General features: G+C 42.8%; 1 protein-coding gene across 1 annotated transcript in view; it reads left to right on the top strand.

Annotated features, from left to right (window-relative positions):
* The window catches only part of STON2 (stonin 2), a 70,527-nt gene that overhangs the window by 5,607 nt on the left and 42,906 nt on the right, over positions 1 to 22,014 (top strand). Inside the window, exon 4 of the mRNA XM_044436192.1 lies at positions 5,463 to 5,660. Within this exon, the coding sequence (XP_044292127.1) occupies positions 5,463 to 5,660 (198 nt within the window). The remainder of the gene's footprint in view (positions 1 to 5,462; positions 5,661 to 22,014) is intronic.

Genomic DNA, 22,014 nt, shown 5'->3' with positions numbered 1-22,014 from the left:
CTTAAAAAAAACCCTTCCACCTTCCATTTTGTGCCACCTTCCGTCTTTCTCGTGGTTGCCTCTCAAAAAAAGATGTCTTCTAAGGTGTCAAGAACAGAAAAAATGTCAGCAGCCTGTAGGCTTTGACTGCCTGTTGAGTCTCCCCTATGTCAAAGGATCATCCTTATGGTCAGGAAAGAAGTGGCCAGTGGTAAGGAACTTGGGGTGCCTGAATTTTCAGACAATGTTCCCCTCTCCCAGGATGGGAAAAAGGCTGCCATCAACCTAGATACTGGCTAAGAAGAGGAGGAATCCCCTCAACAATGACCAAATGGTGAAACTCCCAGGCAGGTAAGACTGAGAGACTTGCCCCTCCTGAAAACTGAGCAGGTGGCCATTTTAGAAACATAGAAACACAGAAATAGAGTGAGTCAGAAGGGGTCTCCTGGGCCATCTAGTCTGACCCCCACTCATGACATTTTGGTTGGGGGTTGCAATCTGCACTTTCAAAGTGAATCCACCATCACCCAACCATTTTTCCAGGCAAGGGAATAAGGACCCCTGTTTCACTATTAGTGACATTTCTCAAATAAATCAGTAACTCCCAGCTTACAAAAGCTGTGCTGGATAATCATCTGATTATCTCCTGAACAAACAAACTGGAAGAACAGGACAGGTAGCAAGACATAACTGCACCTTGAATAAATTCGAGCCTTCTTCCCCCATCCACTAGAAATAAAAACCATAAAACTAAGTATCATAATTCCCAGCCAAGTCATCCTAGTATTATTGTCAGCTCACAAGACTCTGCAGACCTGAGCAAAGACTGACCAAACCAACTGCATTGCCATGGGCCACAACATTAAACACAGACTTAATTAACTGAGCAGGAATGCGAGTCGAACAGAGAAGTGTCAGACTGGAATGGATGATGAGAATTCATCTTATAGATTCTTTAGCAAAAATGTTGTTTTGCTTTTATTGTCTGAAACAATTACATTCCTAACCATCAACACTGCAGAAACAGAAGGAAAACAACCCTTATCCAGAGGAAAGGTAATATTTCAAGAACCCAAGCCCATGACCAGAGAGGGACCTTTTTCCTATTTCTTTCAAAAAGATAATAAAAGAAGAATAGGAATCATTGCTTCAAGGTATGAAGGGTGCTAATATTGCTCAAAAATGTTAGGCTGCTCCCCCTTATGGAAGAACTGAAAGCACCCCCATAGAGGCTCCAGTGGTGGCGTTGCTTTCAAGGACAATAAAGGCCAAAGATGGGGATTCTGCCCTCAGGCATCAGGAGAAGGAAAGCCTGATGCTGCATTAAAGAAAGCCCATGAAGCATCAGTATTAATACAAAGGACTTCAGCCATCACCTCTGTTCTACAGCTTCCATTTTGTGAGTGGAGGAGATAATAAATAATAAAGAACTAAATCAGACTTAAGGCAAATGGCATACATAGGAAAAAAGAGAACATCAACTGGATATTATTCAGAACGCCCAATTACAACACTCCTACAGCCTTCTAAAGATAGAGAACCTCATGGCTTTGGTATACATAATTTGAGAAGGAGGTACGAAATTGTGCTCTTTTCATCTAGAAAACTAGACTGTGCTACTTTCAGCTAAGCAGAACTTCTCCATCAGACAGTCTCCATCACAGTGCAGCACATCAAAAGATCCAAGAAAATGGAGACGTCAGCCTGCACTCTTCAGAGGAATCCAAAACCAATATGTACCACAAACGCTGGACCTGTGAGCCTCCAGACTTAATCACAAACACCCAAGATTCCTTTTGAAATTCTACTCTTATGGAACCAAAGTAGATGTGCTGAACAGCAATGGGATAATGAAAAAACTCTATACTTTCTCGCATTGCTGTTCCTAGCCAGAGTGCTGCAACAGATCAGAGAAGAAAGAGCAACAGTGGTCCTAAGAGCTACCTTCTGTTCCCACAGGTTGTGGTTCTTGGAAATCATAACTATAGCTCAGCAAGGACCATGGTTTCTGTTCCAGAAGTCTGTCCTTCCTATCTCAGGGTCAATTTCTTCAACCAGACTGACCAGCAATGGCTTCAACTAGCCACCTAGTTACTGGGCAACCTATACTAACATGGACTATACTACCCAGTCATTAACACCATGCTGGCCCTCTGTAGGGAGTGCACAGCACAGATCTGCAATACAATATGGAAGACATATTCTAGATGGAGCAGGAAAAGGAAAGTCAGCTTACAAGAGGCCAGCATAAAGGAACTCTTCTCTCCAAACTGGAGCGAGGAAAAGTTAGTGGTAACTGTTAGTTCTGGCCATGGGACCATGCCAAGTTCTGCTGTCCAGACAGGAAAATGCAACAAGCTATGGAAATGAGCAATCATGGAACAGAGGGTTGTTTCTGTTTGTCGTTCAGCAAAACCAAACATGCTAACTGTAATATCACAAGGTGCTTACCAGGAATGTTCAAAGGCATCCCAAACACACCCTACACATTTTACTGAGCCTTCTAATGTGTCACTATTTAGGACATTTGCCTCTGCATTTACTTGTCAGACTTCCTCTTATTGGACATTGTTAATAAATTGTGTTACAGTGTTTTCAGTTCCTTTGTGCATCTAACTGTTTCTCCAGCCAGCAGATTGACTTGTACACTTTTCTTCTGAGGCATAAACAGGGACAGAACTGGCAAGGAGGAGCCTTAGTCCAACAGAATACTCAAAAGTTTAGTGACATGGTCCTTGCTTTTCCTGGGCACTAAGGGGAGATAACCTGTGGTGGGATGCTTTGCACACATTAACCCAGAAGGAACTTTTTCAGTAAGTACCATTATCCTGAATTATTGTACCAGCTGTACTCCTTTTGGAGTAATGCATTTCTTTTCTCCTTGTGATATGTAAGAAGCTGCTCCAAGCAGAAGCTGAGCAGAACAATGCCACTCTCTGCCCTCTTCAAAGGACCACCTACTGTCAAATTAACCTACCACCGTTCTATAATATACATCCACTCAGGATGCCACTCTCTTCAAAGATCCAGGGAGAATCAGCTGTCTGCTGAAGATGGATAGGTTTTGGAGGAAGCTCTAGCTGTACAATTCTTTTCTTAGAGACACTTAGCTGGTAGAAGCATTGTGGTATCAAGTGAAGATCATGAGCTTTAAGTGATCTAAAAAATGTATTCTTGTTGATTCTCTCACTTTCATTGCTGCTTCTAGGACTGAAAGAAGCTGCCTTAAGCCCAATAAGACAAATTATCTATCTAGCCCGGTACTGTTGCCACTGCCTGGCAGTGGCTCTCCAGCACCTCAGGCAGAGGGAGGCCTTCCACTTCACCTGCTACCTGAGCCTTAAAAAAAAATTAAAAAATCTGAAGCTGTGTGCAAGCAGTGCATTTGCTTTCCCATCCTGCTATGGTTCCTTTTGCTGTACTTTGCTCACTTTCTCACTTCAGTAAATTTAAAAAAAATGTATTTAATGTTAATAACCATGTTTTGAAATCTTTAAACATTTTTAAAACTAAAGCATCTAACCAAGAAATTGTTTACTTATGCAAAGAATGACAACCTGGAATATAATAGAAGTCCTCCCTTGTGTTGTGTTCTGATAGAGATGGACATACTACCCCAATGACCAGGGTAACAGTGCAGCATGAAATATGCATAGGATCATATGGAAACTGCTTCCTAACAAAGCAACTATAACATAGGAAATGTGCCTCAAAGTCTTCCCCATTTAATTTTCTGCTTGTATTGAGGTCACAAGTCGGTAAGTTACCAATCAGATATCCTGTTGGGTTGAGCTGTACCCTGGAATGTAGCAAGGCAGAGCTAGAAAAGGTCTATTGTGATTAGTGACATTCAGCCCACTCTCTTCTCAAGGACATTGGCTGATTCTAAAGAGTTCAAGTAACTTGGACTTTTATCTCGCATCCTTGGGGAGGCATTTTTACAATAGAGTAAACCTCATGTGATGCTTATTGTGTTATCTGCTCTGAATGGAAAAGTATTAGGAGAATAATGCAGCCAAGAACAAAGGGTAGCAGTTACTGAAAACGAAGAGTGCTTGCAGCTATAATAAAAGCAGAACATATTGAAGGTATTGTCTTCTCACTAGAGAAAAAGGTTGCTGGAGCTAAGGTAGCTGCGTATATTCATGTAGCTGGGAGTCCACTTTACCTTGGTGTGACTTAATTCTGAGTTTAGGTTTCCTTTATGAAAGGGTACAGATTTGCTGAAACTGTTTTGGAGACACATTCTTCCATGCAAGTTATTCCAGGTAGAATTTGTTTTCAAACATCATGAAAGTATGTTGTGGTTGTGATTTCTTAATTATAGGTTTTGTTTGGATAGTTGGGGGGGTTGGTTTGGAATAGCAATGTTCAGCTATTTAGAAAGTGTGTGTGAAAAGAATGCATGTAGAGGAAAGACAAGGATTGTGGGGTACCTCCTCATCCTTGCATTGATCATTCCTGTGCACACAGAGCCTATGCATGAATAATCCCTGCCCCTGCTGGTTCTCTATGTGTAATCTGAAAACCTGCCTTTTGCAAATAACATGAATCTGTAGAAAGAGCCTGGCTGAATTCAGCTGGTAAACTGTGGCTTGGATTATTGCCAATGAACTAGCAAATCTCAAGGTTCCACATGTCTCTCTTTCACGCATAAGAGGAGAATAAAAGCTTCCAATTTCAGCTTTGCATAAAGCACTGGTTTCTTATGTACAGACTGAGAGAACTATAGAAATCTTTTCTAATGCCAGTTAGCTAACAAGCCAGGATATTAGATGAGGGTAGAGGCATTCTTCTGTCATGAGGGGGCACATTTTCTTGGGGTTAATCTGTTGGGTCGCATCTCAGTAGTCATAGGGCCAAAGGCAAAAGTAAGCAGGGCAATTGGCTTTTCTCCCTTTGCCCTCTCCCTCTTTCTGCCAAACCTTTCTCTGACATCCCACCTGTCTGTCCGTCCGTCCATCCATCCATCCATCCACCTGTCTGCTTACACCCAGGAGCCTAACAAGGAAGGGTAAGGTCATGCTTGCCAGAGGTTGGAACTGATCCCTTGCAGAGGGCTATTTGAACATAGGCCAAGGCACAAAAGTTGCCCACCCATGGGCTAGATGAATATCCAAATTAGTCACACATTATCAAAATAGTATAATCGTGTGTGTGCATGCGCGTGTGCGTTTTACCATGTGCATTTGGCATGAAGAGGCAGTTGGCAACCAGTTCACACTCCAGAACAGACAGGTGTGTGTTTTTCATAGGTTATTCTGTGTGTCTGTTTGCTACCAGTGTTGACATTTTAATAACCAAACAGTAATTATAAGGCTAAGCTACAGCTGCCTTGAAGGATTCTCAAAGAGCATTTCCTTGTCTAAACACACTCTCTTCCAATGATACTTTGTTCAGGCCAGTTCTCTAATTTCTCATGATCACCCCCTTTCAGAAGTCTTGTGTGTAACCTGGTTCCATATATTTCTCTATTTATAAAGCCTCTTCTCCAAAAACTTCCTGCTGGACATGCCTTTCCTCAGGATCTTTGGATAGACAGCCTCTGGCTTCAGACAGCAGCTGGACAACCACTTCTGAGAACACCAACAGCCCAAGTATCACCCCTTCCTATACAGATCTTCAGTCCATAAATACTGAAGACCTGACCAGTGGCAGAGACTCTGCAGCAGACTCAACTGGTAAGCAAGTTCTGTGTCTTGTTCCCTTTTAGCAGGCTGCATTTGCACAAATAACTATTAATATAAGAATGAGGAATCCTGGATCAACTTATTAAAATGGGTACATCAGCCTTAAGTTATCTTAAAGCCACATTCTTGATGCTGATGTTTCTGTTCTAGTTATCAAAGGAGTTTACTAATGAAGCTATGGGTATTGTGCTGTATGCCTTACCAATCACTTTAAATTGTAACCAGAACATCAGCACTGCTGTAGTACATTTTTGCTTCCTTTATTCACAAGGGAATATGTCTTCCTCTTTAAAGATCTACAGCCCCTCCAGTGGGTACCTTGCTCAGGAAAGCTTTACCCTCTTTTCTTTGAAGAGCCAAGCTAGTTGTGACATTAATGGCAGAAGTTAGTGGCTCCCTGATGAGAGCAGGGCTGTGTATCCAGTCTGGATTTTACTCTGAACTTTCAAGAAGCTCTCTACATTACCTTAACTATTTGGAGTATAGAACCATGGGTAGTTCTTTTAAAGTTCAGATTAAAATCCAGCGTGGATGCACAGCAGTACTGACAATGAAACCAACAGCTTGTGGTTATCTGCTTGACCCTAGCTGCCATGCTTTGCTTCTCTCCTGCCCTCATCAATAGCTGATGGTTAGGCTGGGGAGAACTGGCTTGAGAGAGGCATGGCTGCCAGTCACAATCCAGTCAGCTGTCCCCTTCTGTGTGCTAGCTACTTCTGTGTATGGAGAAGCATTTATGCTGGGGCTAAAATGGTGAATAACATCACATCTAGTCTGGCCCTAAGACAAAGGAAACGCACAGAGAATCTAGTCACTTGATGTTACTTTAAAGCAGCTGGTGTGGAGCTCAGATTTTGGTTGGAACAGCAATCTGGGGAAGAGGGTGCCCAACCCTTTCCCCCTAGTTATCCCCCCCCCCCAACTCTAAATCATCCTTCCCAGTTGCTGTTGGCCTTTCCTGTGGGGTGTGGGGGCAATATAAACATGTTACACACATTTTTTTATATTGCAGGGTAAAGGAGCGGAGGTGTATGTGATAGGATTAAACAGTCTTTCATCCAGCATTACTGTTTGATCAAATTCTGAGTCCTTTGGACACATGTGCAAACATACTCTCACACACCTCTGCATTAAAATTCAGTCACAGTTCTCTGTGTAATGTCTGCTTTGGCCAAGAGACAAGGAAGCAAATAAGCAGACCATGCTTTAAAAAATAGAGGGGGAAAAAGTAGGTCACATGTTGCAAGCTGGAATTAAAGCTATGACCCAGTATGGAGATAGATAGACCAATGGATATAAATTCTCACCCTCTTTTCCAAGGAGTTGTGTTCAAATTAAAAGCTGGACTCCTGTACAGCCATTGCTTACTTTATGGAACCATCCCAGTGCTCTGTGGCTGATGCATCTACAGCATCTGTGCTTATTTCAGGGCAGTGAGGTGATTGCTTACAAGCTTCAAGGACAGCTGCCCGAAGCAGAGGCCTTTGACTTCCCTGGGTGAAGCACCCACAGGGACATGTTGAACAGATAGGGCTCTGCACTTTGGGAAGGATTTGCAAAGAGATAAACATCTTTACAGGATTTGGCATGCTTATTTAGGCTCTTGACCCTTTGTGATGAAGTGTGGAAAGTCAAACATCTTTGATGGTTCAGTGAGAAACTTTGCAGCAAAACACAGCAGTGTCAGGCTCTTTTAAAAAAAAAAAAACCTGAAGATGGAAGTTCTTGGTCTTCTTTGGGTGGATAGATCTAAATGCTGAATAGAAAAGACAAACATGGTAGCAAATTGTTCAATTTCATGATTGCCCTGCATTGGGCATGCTGAATAGTCCTTCTAAGTTCCTGGGTATCAATTCCTTTTAGATTTACTAACAAGGTGTGGAGTTGGAAAATATGAGCAAGAGCCCATGAAAGGGTAGTTTGTGTTCTAAGTGGGGGTGTCTTTAAGGACTCACAACTTCTCGAGCAAGCTGAGACTAGGCAAAGCTGTGTACTATCTGGAGAACAAATGTACATAGCCCTGCAGTAAGCTAATTTCTCGTGATGAATTGAAATACTCTACTGAGAAGCTTGTACTTGCTTGAAGTGGTTTCCAAGTGGCTGCAGATCAAGTTGGTGAGGTTTTAGTGGTGGTACCAACTGCTATTCTTTGTAACTTGTTTCATGTGCTTGGCTATTAGAGGATGTGTATTGCCAAGTATTTGCATAGAGGTGGCATTTCCCTTCTTCCTAATCAACCAGTGTTCCCATTCTGTCCCCAAGAACTGGCAGGACCACACAGTGAATGGGGCTGGGTGGAGCTCCTCATACTGAAATAAGAGTCTCTGCTTCTTTGTAGCTTAATGTGGTTGCTTCGAAAGCTTGAGAAAGGATGAAGAGACCACGCTGGTAAGAAGCAGAAGAATGTGGGTCAGCACTGATGAGAGGTTTAGAGGATCAGTTTTAGGCCTAGCTGTTTGTAAGCGTAGGTAGCTAATTGGAAACAGATTTCCCATCAAAGGGAAGGAGAAAGTCAAGGGAAAACCTTTGGGTCCAAATGTTGGCTGCTCCTTTGGAATAATTTGTTTCTATATGAGCAAATAGAAGCTTTTACAGTGCTTATTTAGTTTCCGTTCCTCCCCTGCTCTCCGCCCCCTGAAAAAATGCTGCTAAGGTTGAATGTTGGTGGGTATCTTAGCATTTTAGGAGCTCCAAAGACCACTGGGATTGAAATAAAAAGTGCCTTAGTAAGTTCATTCACTGATTAGAACTATCAGTCACAAAACAAGGCCCCCCTCTGCCTTCCCCTATCTTATGTATGTATGCATTTACAATATTTGTATACTACTCCATATCTCGGCAAATCCTGAAAATTTTGAAACAAATAGGATGAACAATGTTCTAATGCATGGCTAGTCAGCAAGAAAAACTTCCCAAAAATGATGTCTTCAGCTAGCAACAAAAGAGTATTGGTGCCTGCTTAACCTCCAGAGGCAGGGAATTTCACAGAAATGGAGCTGCCAAACTGCAGGCTGTCCTCCTGATGGACACAAGTTAGATAGGTCTGTGTGGAACCACCAGGAGAAAATTCTCCAATGACCTCAGTGCCCAAATAGGTATGTCCTTTTATGCAGTGCTTGGAGAATTCAAACTACCCACATCCAACATGGGTCCAAAGCTTTGTGACCAACCCACTTGACCTCAGGCAACCTTGAAACTTAGATTTGGAGGTAGTCCAAATATTTTGAAGTGCAGATATTAACCTCAGACCTGTGCTTTGCCTTTTGCATCAGATTGATCTGAGTACCTGTGTAGATGCAACCTCTGTCTTGCCCTTGGTAACAACCAGATTTCCAGATGTTTGTGCTTTTGCCTACATGCTCTAATGCTTAGTCTTCCCCAACCTGGTTCCTTCCATGTGTGTCCAACTACAACTACTATCTTCTCTGGACAGCATGTAGTAATAAGACTATATAGTCCAGCCTTACATTGGCATACTAGGGTGGGACCAGCCTGTTTAGGATAGCTTTATAATTAGGTTCACTGGTCTGAATACAAGGTTCATGTTGTCTGATATGTGCAAATTTATAGCTGAGTCACTGACTGTTTTAATGTTTGTTTATATAGATCAGGAGTATAGAACCTGGTCATTCCACAAGGAACACATTCTGTTGACACTCATGTACACTGGTGCATTCCGAGGGAGGGCAGGGCCAGAATACTAAAAATGCCAGCATATTTTCACTCAAAGTTTTTACTGTTAGTTACTGAGCCTTAAGAGAGGTATTTCCAATTGTGGGGAAAGGGGTGGCAGTGTAGAAAGGGTTGTGGCCATCTGGGAAGCTCTAGAGACCCAGATCTGGCTCATGGGACCATCTGCAATGCAAACATTATTTGTATCACTTCTCCTTGCCCTTCTTATGAAACACCTCCCTCTCACTGGAAGAGTATAAAGCATTGTTTTTAGCCAACAGGATTCTGGCTGAAATCACCAGCTGGACTGAAATTGGAGCTCCAGGTAGCTTTGAAAAAGGAAGGCGCCAGCTCAGACACCTACTGGCTCCAGCCTTGAGGTTTGCTGATAATTATCTCAGAGGTTCAAAATTGGGGATGAAAATTAAAAAGTGCACCGCTGTAATTTCCTGAAATGTCCTGAAGCAGATTTTGGAGCAAAGATATAATTTAATAGATATGCATGAATATTGTAAACGCAAGCAATTTTAACCCCTGACTACCTTCAGTGTGCAAGGATATGGAAACTGGAGAGTGTAGAAAGTTGCTGATGCTATCGCGGCAATATGGATTGCAAGAATATAACCTTGAAACATAAAGCAGCAACCTAAGTAGAGCTGGCAGGAAGGACTAGGCACTTGTCAAGGGCCTACAACCACTGACAAGGCCTGGTTGCTGTCCCTGGTGCTGTTCCTTTCTTTACCACTAGAAAGGGCTTGCTCACTTGCTTCTTGCTCCGGCCTGGTCTATGGTGGTGGTGGTGATGTGGAGGAGCAGTAAATGCTACTGCTTGACTTGCTCACTGGTTCATCATCTGTCAAGCAAGCAAGAGGTAGTAGTCAGAGTCTCCTTACCCGTGGTGGGAATGAACACTCGGACCTGCAGGGCAGATTGAAGCACCTTGAATGCCAGTGTTTTTATTGGTAAGATCTCCCAGGGCTTCCTGCAGTTTACTTGCAACAGCATGCTGCTGGGTAGCAGTCCTCACAGCCAGCTACAAGCTTTTAAAACATATGCAGAGTGTTTTGTAGGTTCTGAGTCACATGTACACAGCAGTGGGCAGGTGATGATGAAATAATGAGGACACAGTCAAAAAGAATGTGAGAGATCTGCAGAGGAGACTTAATACAATAGCATTGATTACAGGAGATTAACATAATGATCACTGAGGCACAGGAATTATTGTGGGTCTTGGCTGTGAGTTTGATCATGCAAATTAGGGTGATTGCAATGCTGCCAAAAAAACTTCCCTGGCTGCCTTATCAGTTTTGTTGTTGTTAGCACAAGAATAGCTGCTCTCAGGCATGGTAAAAGTTCCAGTCTCTTAAAGGAACAGCAATGCTGAACAGTAACCTGGCTTGGAATTCTGTTACTTTCTGAGAAAGGGTCACAGGTTTGATTTTATAACACAAAGGCACATACAAGCAACCTTTTTCTACTAGAAATCATCTGAATTTCCCAACATAGTGATGATGGGAGACAGGAAGATGAGGCAGAGAGTGGACCCACTGAGGGACAGGGTCCACTGAGCATGTCTTGACAAAGCTCTCAAAAACATGTGGCCAGAACTGATCCTAAGCATGTTTACTATATTTTTGAATTCAGTTATTTAATGTTTTGGAGCTCAGCACCCATGTCTGCCTTGTGCTCAAGTCTTTTAGCAGGTTACTTGTCCTTTGCCACATGCTCTGTGCCAAGCACTTAGTGGTGGTGTCTGGAGTAGTTTCTCAACTAGCCAGATGTACTTATGCCCCTAAAAGATTGCCCCTGTGTTGAACTTGGGATTTAAGTAATTATGGATGTATTAAATGGAACAAATAGTTCATGGAAGTCACATGAGAAAGAGAAAAAGAAGATGATAATTTGATGAAGGAGGCTAAAGAATGCAGATAGGATGGTAGACTAGACAAGAGTCCTGAGCCCACTCCATCAAACTGCTTACAAAATGGGTTGTTTTATTTTAAGAATTAATTTATACTAAGTAGAACAGAATAACCTCACACCAAGAATGACCTCAAAAGCTGTCACAAAGAAGAAGGAAATGACATATTCTCACTCATCTCAGATTGTAGGACATGTAACAATGAACTTAAACTACAGTACACCAGGTGCCAGCTAGACGCAAGGAAGAACTTCCTAACTGTCAGAGCAATGCGACAGTGGAACCAATTGTCCAGAGAGGTTGTGCGCTCTTCCACACTAGAGACATTTAAGAAGAAGCTAGACAGTTATCTGAGTGGGATAGTGTAACTGGCATCCTGCACCAGCAGGGGGTTGGACCAGTGGCCTTCTTGACCCCTTCCAACCCTATGAGTCTATGACCATTGCTTTGTCCAGGTCTACTAGCACTGAGTGGTAGCAGCTCTCCAGTGCTTCAGGCAGGAGTTTTTTCAGCCGGGCCTTGGAGATGCTGGAGTTAAGCTTGGAACTTTCCACATGCAAAGCATGCGTCCTTCCACTGCACTGTGACCCTTCTCCGAAGTCCCAGCATTCATCTATCTCTTTGCCAGGCATGAACTGCTAAGTGCTCACAAATTGCTTTTATGTGATTGTCAAAGTTGGTATCCCTCAGTCACACAAGGAAGGCCAGTGCACATAATAAGGGAATTGGTTGATTGAATTTCTTCTTTTTTATTGAAATGCAGCTGTAAGGGGTTGTTAGTATTCTTGGACAGTGACAAGTAAGGCATGAACCCTTTCCACTCTTTGCCATTTCCCCAGTCTTTTTGGCAGCGTGAAGGTGTAGCTAGCTCCTAACATGGGACGAAACAAACACAGGGGAATATAGGTTTGCTAATTTTCACAAATTTAACCTGAGATGGTTAACATTTACCAAATGTTGTACATTCACTGTAAAATCCATGAACACACACATGTTCTACATTGTAAAGGCAATGTGTTATGCAGACTTGGTGTCTGTGTCTGTGTTCAAGAAGATGGCATGGGCTGAACATTATAATACCAATTCAAGAAGAATCCTAAAAATCTTCCACAATCAAACTCTAAATGCGCTTGGGAGAAACACCTATTGAAACATGGAAACTAATAGTACAAAAGAGAAAGAAATTCCAAAAGGCAGAGTCTGATGCATCACAAGATGCAAAGAATGTCAGAGATTTGGATGAATGAGAAAGTAAAGGATATTTGTATAAGGATGAAGAACTGTGTGTTCGAGTGAAGTGAGCAAAACCAGGGGCTTTGCCAGTCTCATTCATGTCAAAGCAAAAAGTCTTGGCTCTGAAAGTGGGGCAGTTGGATTTCCCCAGGGTGCTTTGCGAGCCCTCCTTTGTAGCAGGGTGTTCTCCAACTTCACCGTATTAGGATCTAGTTGGGAAACTTTACACAAAGGGACTTGGGGGCTCTGGAGGTTTGCTTTCATGAACTCATTTCTTCTCCATCTCCTGGGCTGATTTGTTTGCAGGGTCTCGGTTGCCTCAAGCAACGTAATATCACTGTGAACTATGGGGTATCCTTGGAGATCGGCAGGATTCCCTGCAAACCTTTTCAGCCCTTAGTCTCTTCGAAGCGTGAAACAAATAGGCATTTTCTTCTGCAGAAATGATTGCTTACTCTCCCTCCCACTATCCCAACTCCCCACTTTTTCCCTTTTGTGAAATACGTAAAAGCAACTTGGTGTGTTTTACAAACAGACTTTTGAAAGGGAATGCCTCGAGTGCCACAATCTTGCTTTACACTCCTAATGCCTTTGCATCAAGTCTAACCTTATGAAGGAGAAACTGGCAAACTCACAGTGCATAGGTACCTCTCCCCTTCTTCTGTTTTTTTCTTTCTGATGTTCTCTTTCCCCTAGCTGTAAAAGAATTCCATTTATGTTTACAAATTATGCAAATAAATGAACTTACATGCACACTTTCTTGCAGAAATGTTTGCAAATTCCCAAATTTGTGATCTCGTTAGGAAAAAAGTATATATATATTTTTAAAAATATCCTACTTTTTAAATACACATTGCCATGCTTTAGTTGCTGGGTAAAGGACATACTCCTTGAAAAATACACACAGAAATATGCACTTTTCAAGTGAGCAAAGGGACAAAAATGGATCATGGCAAACCATGGCTCAAAATTATTTGCTGAGAATACAGGCAAACTCACAGAGTGCTGGTTCTCTCACCCCTAACTGGGACTGTACAGGGGCTGCAATCTGTTGATTGCACCTCCTCCTGCTTGCTCCTGTCTTTCTGCTAGCTCCACCCCAGCTGGCAGAATCATGAGACCAACAATTAAATAGTCTAAGTGGCTTTACAAGATGCTCCTCCTGGCACCCCTCTTCTGTGCTGTGCTCTGGAATCCTGCCTTTCATAAAATGTGTGGATGTGGGTCAATGTCATTTTAGTGATGTGACAGCCGAGTCCTCATCTGTAAAGGACTGAAATAGGATTGTGTGAGGGTATGTATCTATGTGGTGGGAGGGAAGCATAAAAGGGTGTACAGGTAGGTGAAACAAGTATAGAGAGAGCACCGAACTCCCTACCACTGCCCGAAGGCTTTATTCTTGTCTGAACAATTTTCATTTTCTTCAGCGATGCAGTGTGCATAGTAAATAATTACTGTAATGAGGAAAATTGCATACTGTACTGAGGGAATTGTCCAGGCATCCCTGTTTAAGCCAAGATAGACAATGTTAAATTTGTTAGCTAATTCCAATTGAGTGTTTTGTTTGCTTTTATTTCTTGCAGGATGAGGGGTTGTGAGAGACCTTTAAGTCACTTGAAGTAGAACAGACATGCAGACTATTATGATATGTCTCTATCTCCGCTTATTTCTACATGTTTCCATTTTTATGATTAAACTGCAGTCTACACATTCTCTTATCCAAGGATTGCCCAGTAGGGCCGATGTAAGTTGCTGGCAGGTTTCATGCACAATTGATAGTAGTAAGCTATTGGAACAAATGTAAGCCCATTTAGAAATAGTCCTTGATAGGATGGTTGTTGATGCCATGTTGTCATCCAGAAATAGCATTGCCAGAATAGATGAAAAGAAAGACTTGGCACTAGTAATTGCTACAGAGGGTGATCCTTGATCTGTTTCTCTGTTGGTGGTTCACTAGTGAGGAGCTGTTCCAGGTCTGGAGGAGTTTAAGGACCATTTGGATTATAGGAAGTTGCCTTTTACTGGATCAGCCCTCGGTCTGTCTAGCCCAGTATTGACAATACTGACTGGCAGTGACTTTCCAGGATTTCAGGCAGAATTTTCATAGCCTTTCCAGGAGAAACCAGGCGTTGAATTCAAGACCTGCTGAAGGCAAGAGTGCTTCACTCTGAGCTACTCCTCTTCCCTTTCTTATGGAAAAGTTGTTTCTAGAAGAAATTTATTCCTTAAATGTCATATATTATATTTATATTACATCTTTTTTCCTGCAAGGAACCCAGAGTAGCTTGCATAAATCTCCCCTCTCCTCTCTCAATGCCTCTGTGATGTAGTTAGGATGAGAGTTCAGTGGCTGGTCCAAAGTCACCCAGTCACTTCCAATCCCCAGTGGGGATTGGAACCCAGGTCTCCAGAGTCCCAATTCAGCACACTGCCCACTGCACCACACCGGCACACAGTCTTTACACCAAATCAGGCCCTTTTAGTGGGAACTGGCTAAACTGGTTCCCCAGAGTTTCAGACAGGAATCCTTCCCAGACCCACCTGTAGATGTTAGGGACTGTACCTGGGAACATGTACATGCAAAGCATTAAATATGCCACGAAACTGTAGCCCCAGTGCCAGACTCAATATGTATCATTATGTCACATACCCAGTGGCAAGCAAAAGTTGATTCCAAGCTTAAGCTAATTATGTAAGGCAACTCCTAATGGTGCATCCAATGCTTGCAAATCTTAACATCAAACCCACCTTCTTTCATTTTTTCCCCAGAGTGTTTTCTTTTCACGCAGGAGTAAAGCTCTTGGGAACCATTTCTACCCAGCAACTTTCCATGCTGTTCTGGTAATACCTGTATGCCAGAACCATTCAGATGAATTGAATGGATGGATTCCGTCCCATGAGACTGTGGCTGACCTGGCTTTACACAGGACTGGGATGTTTGTTTGTTGAATGGTGCAGCCTAGTGTTTGATTACAGTGGAAGTAATTTCAGGGTAGACACAGCCCCAATCAATTATTAATGGTTTAAAATTAAATAAAAATAAAGAGTCAAGGAGATAAATCCATTTGAAAGGATTAACAGGTGCCTCTGGTCCAAACAGATTGATCCGTGTGATTGTGTGTGTTTTCATACATATCTATATATCTGCAAAATATGCAGGCACTTGAAAAAAAAACTCAAGATGGCAAGAACAAGGTTAGAAGTGGCCCTCTGTCCTGTGTTAGAGAGAAATCAGAGATGCATCTCCTAAGAGATTCCCTCCGTGATACAGAAAGACATCATCTAGAAAAAGTCATTCTAAAGCAAAATCCATATTGCAGTTTTAATTGACTGTGAACCCATGATTTAGTGAAAATTCCTATTTGTTTGTTTATTTCTGTACTGCTCCGTAGCCAAAGCTCTCTGGGTGATGTACAATAATAGTGAACTTGCAGCACGCCTGCACCTTCGTGTTGTAACATGAAGTTGTGTTGTGATCAAAGGAATGGAGAGGCATGATCTTGGAGAGGCTTCTGCTTGTATCATGTGCTCTTAGTGCAGACAGAAAATGACTGGGCCAATGGCAGCTACAGAACTTTTGCCATAGGGCAGTGCCCAATGTTAGTCGGACGTGAGACCATTTCATTTGAACGGGTCTGCTCTGAGCACCACTTCCATTGGATGCAATACTTTAAGTTAATTGTTTCTGTTTCACAGTTACTTTTATTATAAATGAATTGCTAAAAATGTTATCTTCACACCTAGGTTATTTTCTTGTTCTGATATGTAATGCTTTTAGAAGAGTAGTTCTTTATATTAGAATCTTGGAAAACATCTCAGTTGGCATGATAAAAAGTGCCTCTGTGGCAACTCTTTACTCCAGTTAAAGTCATCCTGGATTACTACTTTTCCCAATGGAGTTTCCAATTATCAAATAGGACTGCAGGTGGATAGAGACCCTTTAACATGCAAAGGATTCCCTGTTTTTTAATTCTACTTCACTGTGTTTCTTAACCTATGGATGAACTCTGTAGCACTGTTATGAATTTTAAAGAGTGCTAGGAAAACACTGCTTTGAAATTAGCTTCTGTTGTGCCTTTGCTGAAAAAGCAGCAGAGCAGCCTTTCTCCCATGTAATCTCTGTTAATAAGGGTGACTGAGCACATCTTCATTAAACTGTTGGTATAGCTGCGATGGGGGATTTATTGGGCCCCAGCCTCCTTTCAGATCGTGACCTCGCTGAATCAACCACAATGCTTGCACTCTTTTTGTTGGGTTGACATGGCTCTGCCAGCAATTAGTGGTTCAGCACCCGTATATTTCGAGATAGGAGAGGACCCTATCAGAGCTTCTTTTTTTCTTTTTTAATGAGGGAGTCAAGCTGTCACATACCTCAAACTTCATTTGATTGCTTGAACAGCATGTTAACTCTCCCACTCATACCCATAAAAGATTAGGAGAATGTGTACTACAGCCTGTTACTACTTCTGGTTTCTTCTATTCTGCACCTCCTGTTTGCACACTAGGATTCCTCCTTTTTAGAAATACAGATCCTCCTCTTAATGTTGAGAAATCCTATGAACAAATGTAGATAAATTCTTTAATACAAGGGCCCACTCCAAGGTTACATTTGTTAGAGAGGAATGCATATTAGTAGCAATCCCAAATAGTAAAGAAATCAAAAAATACACAGTGTGCTATTGTTGGACTGCAACTTAAGATTTCAGTGGGGAGGAGAAGTTTCCAAGGGCAGCAAAATTCTTAGCTTGGTCATAGAAATGAGATGCAGGCTTAAATTCTATTTTGGGAACATTACCCTTGCTCTCCTGCAGAGTAGGATTGGGGCACTATAGGAGTAAACAGAGAAATCTAATCTACCAGTGGGTTCCATTCTCCTGGTGCATGGCCTGGACTGGATATCACTTAAGGATATACAATTTGTATTGGTGTAGTGTTGTTTCTACTTCCTCTCATGTTGTTAATTGTTTTTGTGCTTCCCTTGGGAAGGGAAAGCAGGATATAAGCAAGAAATGAAATAGTCAAAACTAATTGCAAAAGAATGTGCAAAAGAACAAAATTAATTGTAAAATATTAATGCTAGTTGTTTTTAAAAACTTTGTAACATTCACATTTTATCAACGCATGTGAAAGTCCTGTGAGAATTTCTGCTTTCAGCATTTTTGCTATGTAGATTCATGCCTTCATTTATAGCTAGTACTGTTCAGAGCCAGAAATGGATCACGTGGCCTGAAACTGAAACACAAGGGATCGTGTGGCCTGACACATAAATGCAACATCCATCCTCCCTATATGGCACCCTTGCACAGTTGATCACAACCTGAATCAGAAGTTCTTTCTGAACCTTCATGTGACCACAAGGTGGTGCTGCTTGACATCCAGCTCAGACATTTTTCAAAAGTCATATGCAGCTGCTTTCCACTGAATCAGATCACCTGCCCGTCCAAGTCAGGCTGGTATGCTAATGAATTGTGTGCTGCCCATTCAACCACAGTCCATTATTAGCTGCATTCAATCATTTGGCCACAGCTTTGTAAACCACAACAGCATATTCGTCATTCAACCCTCCCCTAACACTCCTTTTGCATTCTGGCTTCTGCACAGGGGTTGCTGGCTTAATATCTGCACTTTAGTTTAGTATCAGATAACAAGCCAGGATAATAAGCCAGGATCTGATCCAAGGAAAGAGAGTCCTCAACATCTGTAAGTTGTTTGTACCATTGCCTCTGCTCTTAGCCTTTTATCTTCCTTTCTGTAGTCTACATCCATTGCTTCTTGAGCTGTCATTGTTGATTAAGATGAATTATTTCCTCCTTTTTTTCTTGACACTATTTATTTATTTATTTATTTAAAACATTTCTATGCCGACCCCATCACAACAAAGCCTCGGGGCGGCTCACAACAAAAACAAAAACATACAAAATTATGCAAAAACAAAGTTATGCACTAAAAATATTAAAACCCGGTGCATCTCGGCTTTTTTTTTTAAAATCCTACATAATAAATTATCACTTAAAATAAGTTTTAAGTAAAAAGGTCTTAGCCTGGCGCCGAAAAACAAATAACGACGGCACCAGGCGGACCTCTTTAAAGTAAAGAAGAATGAAAGAATCCCGTTAGCTTGAATGACTTGGACATTTAATGTAATGTCTCTTTTGGTTCCAAGAAATCAAGGAATAATAATGTACTTTACACTACCTGTGTATTAGTCTTCCATATTCTACCAAGCTGGTGGGAGGCAAGCAGGAGTGTAGAGCTGACTTAGAGCTTTTCTACATGAGGCATGTTTTGTGCTTGCCATTCCTTGTTCAAAGTTGTTTATGGGTTCTTCAGACAATGCCATGTTTCATTTTGTTTCCAGTTTCATTTCTGTTTACTACTGGTGAGCTTATTTTTTTAAGCAAGGGAAATGGAGTGTTATTTATGAAAGCAAAAGGAAAAACAAAAAAACCCCTACTTTTTCCTATTTGTATTTGCTTTATTCTGCTGCGACACAGCACCATCTAGAGGTTGGGTAGCAGAAAGACGAGGAAATGCTTCCCGCATAGGACTTGGATTTCAGTTTTGGGATGAAACCAAAAGTAGATACAACAGAATGCAGCCTATGTAGAAATATGTTATACCGTAGCCAGCTCCAGCAGCACTCCTGAACCTCTTAAAAGAACCTAAAGCAAGAATAAACCAGATTGCATTTAAATTGTCCGTAATGTAGTCTGCAAGTTCTATGGTTCCAGAGCTCTGCTGAAAGCCCCTTTAGCCCTCCTCAGCATTCATAGCTCATGCAGTGAAGGGGAGAATGGGAAGCTGTGTTTTCTAGTCCCCATCTCCTCCATTGCACCCCTGTCCCCCTGCCCCTCTATGCAAGGGCAGCGGGTTAAAATTTGAAGTGGAGAGCCTGATGTATGTGTGTAGGCTTCCTGCATGCTTTAGACCCAAAGAACACTTGGTTTTACTCTAAAGTAACCAAGGTCGAGCAGGTAAGCCCATTTTCTGGCCCCTCCCTATTGCATGAGCTTGCTTGGCACTACTTGTCAGTGGCACCCCTACCTTTGGAGTGCTGTGCCAGGAAGAGGGCTGCTCGTGGTGGCTGGATGAATAGTGAGCTCTAATTGCCGTCCATAACCAAAGGCCAAAGTCTGGGTATGCCTCAGTTTTAGTTCCTGCCCCAGTGTTGCCTCTCAAAAGATGGTCCAGGAATCAGAGCCTGGGTAAATCCGGAGTAGGAGGGCAGAAAAGATGCTGAATGGATCTGTCGTATTTGCCAAGGCTTCATGTTCATCTGCAGCCATCAGTGAATGATGAGCTTCTGATCCCTCTTCAGTCTAGGAACATTATGAAGATACCAAATGGGACAATATACTGTATCTGGTCCTCCCTCCCTCCTCTCCTTCAGGCACGACATTTCCATAGCTTCCATCATGGAAGTATATAACCTGGTTTGCCAGAACTCTCATGACCTGTGGTTCATGTCATGCATGCATTTACATCACATGACATTTTACCCCTGATGAAGCTGTTCTTACAGCTGAATTGTCTGAGCTGCTGCTTCTAGAGGTGAAATCCGATAGCATATGATCCGATTTCTGCATGCACAGTAGGACTGTCTTCTCACCTTCCTTGTGTAGCCCACCAAAGTTTTCCCCAGAGCTCAACCAAATTTTGAGGTATGCGAAAGGCTGGGCGTGGGGAGACAATCACACCCTTCCTGTTGGATCCATTCCACCCTGTAATTGGATGAAACTCCAAAAAATTGTCTCCAAGGTAAAGCAACTTCTGTCCACAATGGCTGTTCTGCAGCAGCTATTTACTATATGCATTCATTAGCGTTCCTCCAAATGATTAGTGACTTGTGTTGTTTTAGCTGAAAGTAATTGGGTTCCTTCCATAAATATTGTTATCAAAATTGCTGCTGCTGTTGGAATGTAAAACAGGCAGATGAATGCAGCAAGATTTATTATCAGTTTGCGTATCTAGAAAAAAGTTCAACTTTAATCTCACCTAACGTGATTTTTTTAAAAGTTGGGCTTAAAACTTAAATACTACCTTCTAAAAAGATGACTTTCCAAGCCACGCAAATGGAATGATAGGAATTTGAAAAAGCCTCTGAGCAGATGCAGAGTGCATCGCTCTCACCAGTGTAACTGTCACCTGTCAGATCTGCTATTAAGGCGTAGGTTTTCCCTGTTGAAAAAGAAGACTTCTGGCAGCCTTTAAAAACTACCAGCCAGCAGCACCAACTTCTGACCTCTTTTCCCCTTCAGGAATTCGCTTCCCCCGAAAAAGTTGCCCAGGCGCCACGGATTGGGAGGTGGTTCTGCTGCCAATTTCCTGCCCCCCCCCCCTTCTCTTTGCGCCCGGCTTGGTTTGAAGGTAACCTGCGACGCGCTCCCCGCGCCCCGGCATGCCTGGCCCACAGCAGGCGAGCCGGGCCCGCTGGCAGGCAGGCAGGCAGAGGCAGCAGGCGAGCCGAGCCGAGCCGAGCCGAGCCGCGGCGCACGGGTCCTGCTCCAGCATGCACAACGCCTGCCTCCCAGACCACTCCCTCGCGCGGCCGGCGCGAAAGGCAGCCCCGGTTTGGCAGGCATTCGGAAGGAGCTTGGCGAGCTGAGTGACGCGCTGCGCCTTCCTCCGCAGTAAGTGCCACAAGGTCGTCCGGCTCGTGGAGCGTGTGGGGGCGATGGGGCGCGGTGGGGAGATCCGGGGAGGTTGACGAGCAAGGCGGGGAGAGGCAAAGCCCGGAGCAAAGGTTGGGGAGGTGGCAAGGGGAGTTGAGAAATGTCTCGCCTGCTGTTTGCTTGGAACGGTAGCGCCGGACGGCTTGCACTGAATCTGTAACCTGAGAGCACCGAGGTGAGGTAGCAACTGGTTGCTTTCAAGGAGAGCTTTGAGCCGAGGACCTTAAGGGGTAAGCCGGAGCTGCCCTCTGGACGCCCGCGCGCCAGTGCGCCCTCGCGAAGCCGCTCCTTTGGGATCCCCGTTTCGTAAAGGTGCCTTTCTCCAAGTTGACTTCCCTCCATGTGTTTTTTCTCCCCGCCTCGCAGAAGAATTCTGATGCTTCTAGTTTGCATTTGGAATTGAAAGGAAGGATTGAAGCGGGTTGCTGTGTACTGCTAGATGGGCCTCTTTTTGTTTTCGTTACTTTAAACCTCTTGTGTTACGAACGCAAGGCATATTATAATTTTGCATATTATGACGAACCTCATAATGACAAGTATGCGTCTTTTAAATGGTCTTCACGTTTTTGTGGAAAAAAGTTGAAAGCCATTTTCATAAATTCAATTAGTATTTTTTAAAAAGTTTCTCTGCATCTGTGATCCAAATATCAACCCCATGATGGATGGGAAAGTTCTTTTCGATTTTTAAAAAGTGTTACATTCCTGTCTTAATATTCAAGAATGGCACATTTCACACTAAAATGAGTTTCTTGTATAATGGGTGACAGCATCCTTCCAGTAGAGGATGATGGAGGTGTTTCATTGCAAAGAATAAAGGTTTTCCTAAGTGCAATCCTATGCATGCTTT

Source organism: Varanus komodoensis, unplaced genomic scaffold, assembly GCF_004798865.1.
Source record: "Varanus komodoensis strain SLA01 unplaced genomic scaffold, ASM479886v1 scaffold3, whole genome shotgun sequence".
Lineage (NCBI taxonomy): Eukaryota > Metazoa > Chordata > Lepidosauria > Squamata > Varanidae > Varanus > Varanus komodoensis.
Note: the sequence above shows the minus strand (reverse complement) of the source record. Positions and strands in the feature narration are given on the sequence as shown.